Source organism: Solanum lycopersicum, chromosome 11 (assembly GCF_036512215.1).
Source record: "Solanum lycopersicum chromosome 11, SLM_r2.1".
In the NCBI taxonomy this organism is placed as follows: Eukaryota; Viridiplantae; Streptophyta; class Magnoliopsida; order Solanales; family Solanaceae; genus Solanum; species Solanum lycopersicum.
In genome coordinates this window covers 9,795,899-9,804,833 of record NC_090810.1, presented here as the reverse complement: position 1 = coordinate 9,804,833, position 8,935 = coordinate 9,795,899, and the positions used below count along the sequence as shown (strand labels likewise).

Genomic DNA, 8,935 nt, shown 5'->3' with positions numbered 1-8,935 from the left:
TGCTGCATCAACACACAACCTAGGCCAACTCTGATGCATCACAATAGATCACATAATCATCCGAACCCTCTGGTAGAGTCAATATAGGAGTTGTAGTCAATCTAGTTTTCAATTCTTCAAAGCTTTTCTCACAATAATCTGACCGTTGGAATTTGACCATCTTCTGAGGCAACCTAGTCAATGGTGAGGCTATGGATGAAAATCCTTCTATAAACCATCTATAATAACCCGCTAGACCTAAGAAACTTCTGATATTTGTAACAAAGGTAGGTATGGGCCACTGTTTCACTGCTTCTATCTTTTATGAATCCACTCGGATACCTTCGCTAGATACAATGTGACCAATAAAAGCAACGGATTGCAACCAAAACTCACATTTGCTGAACTAAGCGAATAACTGGTTATTCTTGAGAGTTTGTAAAACAATTCTTAGATTTCTCACATGTTATTCCTCATTCCTAAAGTAAATGACGATATCATCAATGAAGACGATAACGAACAAGTCCAAGTACTGTTTGAACACTATCTTCATCAAATCTATGAATGTTGCAGGAGCATTAGTTAGTCCAAATGACATAATTACAAGTTTATAATGACCATATCGAGTTTTGAAGGCTGTCTTTGGAATGTCACTATCTCTGAATTAGAGTTGATGATAACCCAATCTGATGTCTATCATTGAGAAATGGCTAGCATCCTGAAGTTGATCAAACAAGTCTTAATCCTAGGGATGGGATACTTATTCTTTGTTGTGACCTTGTTCAACTGTCTATTGTCAATGCACATTCTGAGAGAACAATCTTTCTTCCTTACGAACAAAACTGGTTCACCCCATGGTGAAATACTAGGTCTGATGAAACCCTTATCTAGAAGGTGTTTCAAATGTTATTTCAATTCCTTAAGCTCTACTGGATCCATTATGTAAAGAGGAATAGAAATAGGCTGGGTATTTGGAAAAAGATAATTTCCAAATTTGATTTCCCTTTCAGGAAGGACTTCGGGAAGATCTTCTGGAAACACTTCTAAGAACTCACAAACTACTAGAACCGACTCAAGATTTGGGGTTTCAAAGCTAGAATCCTTAACCTAAACTAGATGATAAAGATAACCCTTATCATCTTTCTAGCCTTAAGGTAAGAAATAAATCGACCCATATTCACTAAGCTACTACCTTTCAATTCTAAGATTTGTTCGTTTGGAAACTCAAAACGAAAAATCCTAGTTCTACAATCGACTAAGGAATAACATGAGTGTAACCAATCCATGCCTAGAATGACATCAAAGTCTACTATTTCTAACTCTTCTAGATCTTCTGAGGTGACTTTTTGAGAGACTGTGACAAGGCAATTTCTGTGTACCCGTCTAGCTATGAATGGGTCACCGACAGGAGTAGATATTGAGAAAGGTTATGAGAGAGTTTATGGACTGACATTGAATTGGAATGGTATGTAAGGAATTATAAAAGAAAGAGTGGCTCCTGGATCTCATAATGCATAAACATCAAGGTTAAAGACACGTAACGTACTAGTGACGACATCAGGAGAACCTTCTTGATCCTGGCGAGCTTGAAGAGCATACAACCTGCTCTGGCACTGACTGCCACCTGTACCAGATGAGTAACCCTGCTGACTTGGGCGACTTGTTGGTGCTGCTGAAGTTGTAGATTGAGATCTACCATTACCACATCCTTGACCTTGTCTAGAAGGACAATCTCTCAGGCCGTGACAAGACTAACCGCACCCAAAACATCCCTCTTTTCCTGCAAGACATTTGCCCGGATAGTTCTTACCACACTTAGGGTATGTTGGGTAAGTCTTGGTGCCTGAAACACTTCCTTGAGATTTAGAGCCTGGTGCTCTACCTTTATGGTCATACCTGTTCTTGGAAGATGAAACACTAGCTAATGAAGGGTCTAGAGCCGAAAACTTCTGTTGACCCTGCAAGCAATTTCCACCACCCGATTTCTGCTGAGAGTAGTCATAGTTCCCAGTACTAGCCTTCTTATTTTCCTAATCTTGTTCCCTAATCATATCACCCTCAACCTGTTGAGCATGATTCATAAGCCTATAGATGTTCATATCTCCAAATAACATTGCATTTCTGCACTCAGTTTTCACCAAATCTTACACTCTATAAAAAAAACTTATTCATTTGAGCCTTGGAGTCAGCAACCATATTAGGAGCATACTTGGATAGTTGGTTAAAATTTAGTCCATACTCTTGGACTGTCATGTTACCCCGCCTTAAGTTCAAGAATTCTTGGGATTTTTCTTCTCTCAACTTTATTGGGAAAAACATGTCAAGAAAATTCTCAATAAAGCAATCCCAAGTACTAGGAGCCACATTTGCACCCCTATTCTCCGTCCACTGAGTGTACCAAATATGAGCAAGATCCTTCAACTGGTATGATGCTAACTCAACACGATCATTCCCAGTGACTTGCATTACCTCAAAGATCTTCTTGATCTCATCCAAAAAATTCTGAGGATCCTCATTAGCTTCCGATCCTAAGAACTCAGGAGAATTCATCCTAACAAAGTCACGGACCCTTGCTGCCATTGATCCACCATTTTTATTCACATGAGCATGAACCTGATTGTTCTGGTTAGTCATACTCTGACCCAACATATTTATGCCGTTCCTGAACTCAGGATTAGGGACTTCCTAATCTGGGACTGGAGGAGTTGCGTTTGCATTCCTAGCGTTATCTCTACGACGAGGCATGATCTGACACATAAAACGTCAACTTAGAATTGAATAAGATCATACCTAATGCACGATAAGAATACCAAGAAAGTAAATTTTTTCCTAAAACACTTCATAGCCTCCCTCTCATTAGATGTGGTGCACTTGATACCCATGAAAAGGGACTCTACATAGTGCGACTTTTTAGACATCTTAGGACACCTAAACCAAGTGCTCTGATACCAGGTTTTGTCATGCCTCGATCTACCCCTGAGATGCGGATACGAAACCTAGGACAACAAGTGATCCTAAGCTAACAATGCTATAAAAAATTGAAACTAAATGACTAAAGACTAAACTGAAACTTATGCCTGTTGTTCTCGGAGAATGAGGACTCACCACTGAATTTGCTAAATTGGAGATCGAGAAATCGATCTATGCATGATCTGGATGTTGAGAACCTGAACCTACATCACGAGAAGATGTAGCGCACGTATGCGCCAGTACTTGAAAGTTAATGAGCATGTAGGATAGAGTAAATCTGAAATAAAACATAACTGAACAAGCATAATAGCAAATATAATAATCTGATATATAAACTGAATGCTAAGCTAACTTGATGCAATGACCAATTTATAACATGCTAAAATTGAATATACTGATAAATGGTCAATGCAGAGAGTTTGACTGATCTGTGGGAGCTACTAATAATTGATAATAAAACCATATGAGGTAAATGTTGAGTCCGATGTATGCGCCCCATCAAAAGGACCCAATATACACTACCAAAGTTTTAAAGGCATGCTAGCGTGATCACTAAACTGATTGCCCATAGAGGGGACTTACAACCTATTTCGCTAGTAGTTCTAGGACTATTTGGGTACGCTAAACCCTAGTCCAACTCAGTATTATTCTACTCCCATGGATTCTATAAATTTACTGATTATTTTTGAGTTTCTGTAAATAATGGATAGCTCGAAACTGAACATGCAAACTGAGAATGCAACAATAAATCTGGTAATTATGGATTTATGAATGAGGCATGTATATCTGAAGTGTCTGAAATATCTGACCTAGGATGCATAATTTAAGAACTAGAGAAATACAAAGCTAAAGTTCTGAAATTTATGAAATAAACTAAATAATAACATGAAAATCTGATTTTGGAACATATATTTAATAAATTCATGAAGTTCTAATAATGTTCTATAAACCCTACGTTTAATTATGATAAGAGAATCAAGAATCTGATTGAAAACTAGGGACCTAATGGGTGAAAGGAATCCACTAGTGAAATCCCACATACCTAATGATGAAATCCACGGAAAAATACTTATGTTTTGAGGCTGGAACTGCTGGAACTTGTGATGTTCTTGAACTAGGGTTCTTGAGCTTTTTCTCCTCTCTTGCTTCTAATTTTCTAGGTTTTGATTTAATGATTCGACTTGGATATGTTTTAATTATGTTTCTAGTCTTAAACTGAATAAAATCTTCAAAATGATGTACCTTAGGGTTTAAACTGAGTGGCAAAGGTCAAAAAGACACATGGGATAATTGTTATTGGACCAAATGACGGCCAGGACTGACGGTCCGTCGTCTGACCGACGCCCCGTCGTTGGGTCCATCGATTGGGCCTGTTCGACAAGCCTTTACTGAAATGGGCATAACTTTTTACTCACAGGTCTGATTTTAGCAAGATCGGTGGATATGGAAAGATAATTTAGTTATCTATCAATGGGTAGGTCATGGAACACCTAATTCATTTTGTGCTTAGAGTTATTATCATTTGAAGTTGACCCAATTCGTAGCTCTTGTCAAAGAGTGGGTGAATGGGGGTCTTGATCGATGGTCACAGACTACGGACAGTCGTATGACCTAAGGACCGTCGGTGTATCCATTAATCAAGACTTAGCCAATTTTTCGGTTAAATTTTTGAGTGTTTCTAATTCCATTGATGGTTGTGCGGGAGGACCTTCGTCTATCCTATGGACCGTCGATGCCACCGTTGGTTGCACCTGTAGATTTTTCTTTAAAAACTGATTTTTAGTCTATTTTGGCTACGGGGTGTTACAGTCAAGTCTAACACTATGAAGTATGTTAAAGTAAAGTTTCTTAAAGTTTCAAAGAGTTCTATTTAAGCATTTTGTCTTCGTTTTAAGGATCAAATTTCGTGTTAAAGATAGAGTAAGAGTTAAAGTCTATCCTTCAAAGAAGTATTAAGGTAACTAAGTATTCCCTAAAGATTTGATTAACATCAAAAGTTTCAAGTCAAGTAAAGAGTAAAGAGTTGAGTTCATTTCTCAAAAGATATAATGAAACTACGTATTCCCTAGAAAGTTTATAAATGTTTTTATATTTAAGTTAAGAGGAAACTAAGATCCCCCAATAGAGTTTTAAGCAAGAAAAGGGAAAATTGATTCCAAGAGGGCTTTTTAAAGCTAAAAATAGTCGAGCAAATTATCTCAACCCAGAGGAAGGAAGTTATTTTAAAAGAATGAGTTAAAGTATATTTTTGGAGTAGTACTGAGCACCGATGTGGGGACGAGAGTTCATGTTAACTCAAATCTCCATGTAAACCATGTAGCCATCATCGGTCTAAATAGGTCATAATTTTATATGATCATGTGAGTTTAGACAGTGGATCCACTAAGTTGCGGATGTTCTATGCGACAACAGAGTAGAGGACAACTCTGGCAGCATGGGTGAGACGTTGTATCACCACCTAGGCTCATACTGGTAGTTGTCGGTTAGAGAAACTACCACGGAAACTATGTTACTTTCGTATATAAGTAAAGTTAAGTTTTTTATTGCATTCCTTTAACGAACTAAGTTGTTTTACTATTTTACAAGCTTTATATATATCGCATGTTTTTTGAATTGCTTTATATTCCAACAAGAGTTGAGTAAATTCTTTTAGTTGAGCAGAGCCAAGGTAAGTTCATCTTATTCTCATTAATCATAAGTTTTTATTAACATTCCAACTCGCATACCCGTACATTCAATAAACTATTGCCAATTGGCCTACATCATCTTATGATGCAGATGGAAGTAACCAGGATCAACACCCAACCATCGTTGATCCAGTTGAGCATTCAGATTCATATGTGAGTCTCTTTGCATTGTGGAGGACACTTGTATTGACTTTCTAGTATTTCATTTATAGGATGTCGCAAGGTTCTGTCCCGATATGCTTCTTAGTATTTTAGAGGCCTCATAGACAAATCGATATCAAGTTTAAGTCTCTTTCTTGAATTGCAGATGTTTTGGTATGAGAATTTAAGTGTCATTTAGGTCAGACTATTATGTTTTAAGTATTTCTCTTATGAATGTTCATATTTAATAATTGATTTAAGATAAGTCTTCCGCTGGTTTAAGTAAGCCAGGCTAAGGGGTCGCTCAAGACCAGCATTGGTCATTGGGTGTCGGTCACGTCCAGATTGTAGGCTCGGGGCGTGACAATAAGATCTATGAATCTTGCATGCACATTGGTCAACCTTAAGAACATGACCAAAAATTCATAATGCCCATATCTGGTTCTAAAAGTTATCTTTTGAATATCACATTCCCAACTTTAAACTGATGGTACCTGATCTGAGATCAACCTGAAGCTAATCGAAAAGATAATCAATTCATAGAAGAGAATATTTATTCTTGATGGCAACCATGTTCAATTGGCGATAATCTATACACATCCTAAGAGAACCATCCTTCTTTCTCAGAAACAAGACCAGAGCGCCCCAAGGTGAGACAGTTGGTCGAATAAAACCCTTATCTAACATATCTTTTAAGTTTTCTTTCAACTCTATTGGTGTCATTCTATATGGGTGAATAGAGATAGGACGAGTATCTGGGATGATATTTATGCTGAAGTCTTATTATACTATGTAAGTGCTTATCTTTTGGTTTGAGCCTTGACATATTTTTTCAACCTACTTGTTAGAATTTTTTTTCTCTATTACATTTTTATGATTTAATTAGTAAGGTGTAAGTTAATAACAAGCCTTGGTACTGTAGACCTTAGAAATCCAAAAGTACAGTTTACTTGCCTGGAAGTACATATCACCAATCCATTTTTTGATAATTTTTTCTTTATTTTTATCATATTAAATGAATATCATTGTATTCGATTAAAAATTATCGAAGCACGATTTGAAGTCATGTAGCTCCAAAGTTTGGTTAGGGCATCTACGATAAATTTTACAAGAAAATGAGTGATAAATAAATTTGACTATCAAAATTATAAATTTAAAATTATTTTTAAAAAATAAAATAAAATTTTAAAATTTATTCTATCAGTCCTATCATCTCAAAGAGGTTTAGTTAAATTGTAAGTCACTATTGTAATGAAAAGTTAATCAGCTCTAAGTTACAAAATTAAGAGATATATGAAAAATTAATCAGCTCTAAATTACAAAATTAAGAGATATATCGGGCCAAATACATGCTATAACTCATTTATGAGATCCGTATATAGAAAAAAACAATATATCTTTTCTATCCTCGTTTTAGAAAAACTCATATTCATCAATTAGATAAAGTCAATTTTTCTTACTACGTTGATGTTGCATTAGCCTGTGAAGGTTGTGAAAAACATGGGTCTAATCCTGTTTAGCTTTGTAATATTGCAATTGATAATCAATTAAAGTTGTTTATTTACCCCCAAAAAATAAATTTATTGCTCACAAAAGGCATTATTTCCTTCCTCTAATAATTGTTTGTTTTTGTATATAAATAATATTAATTTCATATTGTAATGTTAATTTAATTTTCAGATATTCAGTTTTAGCTGAATAGTTACTTTAAATTCAACTAAACCCTTTTGAGTTAATGGGAGTGATAAAATAAATTTTAAAATTTTAATTTTTTTTTAAAGTAATTTAAAATTTTACTAATTTAATAGTCAAATTTATTTTTTCACTTATCTCCTTGTAAAATTTATCATAGATGCCCCAAACAAAACTTTGGAGCTACATGACTTCAAATCTTGCTTCGACAATTTTCAATCGAATACAAAGATATTCGAAATACACAAATCAAATTCAGATTAATATGGTAAAAATCGTCACAACATCGATTGGTCATATGTACTTTCAGCGAAGTAGAATGTACTTTTGGATTGCTAAGATCTAATGTTTTAAGGCTTATTATTAACTTATACCTTACTAATTAAATCATAAAAATGTACTAGGAAAAAAAAATTCCAACAAATAGGTTGAAAAAATAACTCAAGGCTCAGACCAAAAGATAAGCATAGACATAATATAATAAGACACTATAGAAATAAGAATGATTTGATAAAATAAAAATCTCCTCTTTATTAGCTACTACTTGACTTTCAAGAAAAACAAATTGATTTATAAAAATCATATAAACTATCTATTTCTTAATGAGTCCTTCAGCAACTTTTGACATGATTATAAGATCAAGTTGTTTCCTACTTCTATCTAACATTTGAGGTGTTGTCTTGCTACCAAGTGCATTTTGACAATCACTCACAAATTTGGGACACCTTGAAAGGTCATTTTCCAAGCCATTATAATCCTTGTTAGCTAATGATTGGGCAGCATCTTGAAGAACGATTATCATTAATCCATAACTACTGTCACAAATGGCATACAAGTCTTGGGTCTCTTTGTCTTTTGCAGCTGCTTTAGCTGCTTGTATGAAAGCATGGTTATTGTTAGCATTTTGTAATGATTGAGCGATAGCGGCTCGTGTTACTTCTGCAGGAACATACGGATGAGCTAAAATTTTTCTAAAAGTGTTTAAGCAAAAAGGAGGATCTTGTACTTGTTTACATATACCTGCTATCAACATCTCATCTGCACTAGTGTCGCATAAAGAGGTTTGAAAGTTGAAAATATTTGCAACAAGTACTAAAGGAAGGAAGTATGAAGTAAAAAAAGAAGTCATATTAATTTATTCAATAATTGTTATTCTGATTTTCAAAGTGAATGCAAGTTAATATATATGTATATAGGGATGACATTTAAACAAAACAGGAATGCATATAAAGTTTATTACCTTGTTATCTACTCAAGTGTCTATGACATATATAGAAATAATGTTAAGTTATTTCCTTCTTCAGCTTTCAATCATATATAGAAATAATGTTAATATTTTGTGCATTTCTTCCCAACTAATTAAGTTATTTTCTCATATGTACATTTCCTTGTCACCCATTATCTTATGTGTAGTGAAACTAATTTAATAAAAACATAATAATCACTAACAAAACTATGTTGAGTTC

The 8,935-nt window shown here is 34.8% G+C and overlaps 2 protein-coding genes across 2 annotated transcripts; both read right to left on the bottom strand.

Moving 5' to 3' along the window:
• Nucleotides 1-1,484: 1,484 nt before the first annotated feature.
• Nucleotides 1,485-2,613, bottom strand: LOC138339203 (uncharacterized). The gene is made up of 4 exons (XM_069290786.1): nucleotides 2,189-2,613; nucleotides 2,043-2,100; nucleotides 1,876-1,937; nucleotides 1,485-1,698 (listed from the first exon to the last, which is right to left on the bottom strand). The coding sequence occupies exons 1-4, from the start codon at nucleotides 2,611-2,613 to the stop codon at nucleotides 1,485-1,487; spliced, it is 759 nt and encodes a 252-aa protein (XP_069146887.1).
• A 5,448-nt stretch (nucleotides 2,614-8,061) lies between these two features.
• LOC104644561 (uncharacterized) lies at nucleotides 8,062-8,502 on the bottom strand. Its single transcript, XM_010314629.1, has one exon. It carries the CDS (start codon nucleotides 8,500-8,502, stop codon nucleotides 8,062-8,064), a length of 441 nt encoding a protein of 146 aa, XP_010312931.1.
• Between the last annotated feature and the right edge of the window lie 433 nt (nucleotides 8,503-8,935).

What these genes read in the sequence shown, in the direction of transcription:
- LOC138339203 (XM_069290786.1), bottom strand. Translation starts at nt 2,613, where the DNA reads ATGACTAACCAGAACAATCAGGTTCATGCTCATGTGAATAAAAATGGT. An exon ending in TTATGAATCATGCTCAACAG is followed by an intron (nt 1,938 to 2,042) that starts GTTGAGGGTGAT and finishes AATTGCTTGCAG; the next exon opens with GGTCAACAGAAGTTTTCGGC. An exon ending in GTTTCATCTTCCAAGAACAG is followed by an intron (nt 1,699 to 1,875) that starts GTATGACCATAA and finishes TTGTCCTTCTAG; the next exon opens with ACAAGGTCAAGGATGTGGTA.
- LOC104644561 (XM_010314629.1), bottom strand. Translation starts at nt 8,502, where the DNA reads ATGTTGATAGCAGGTATATGTAAACAAGTACAAGATCCTCCTTTTTGC.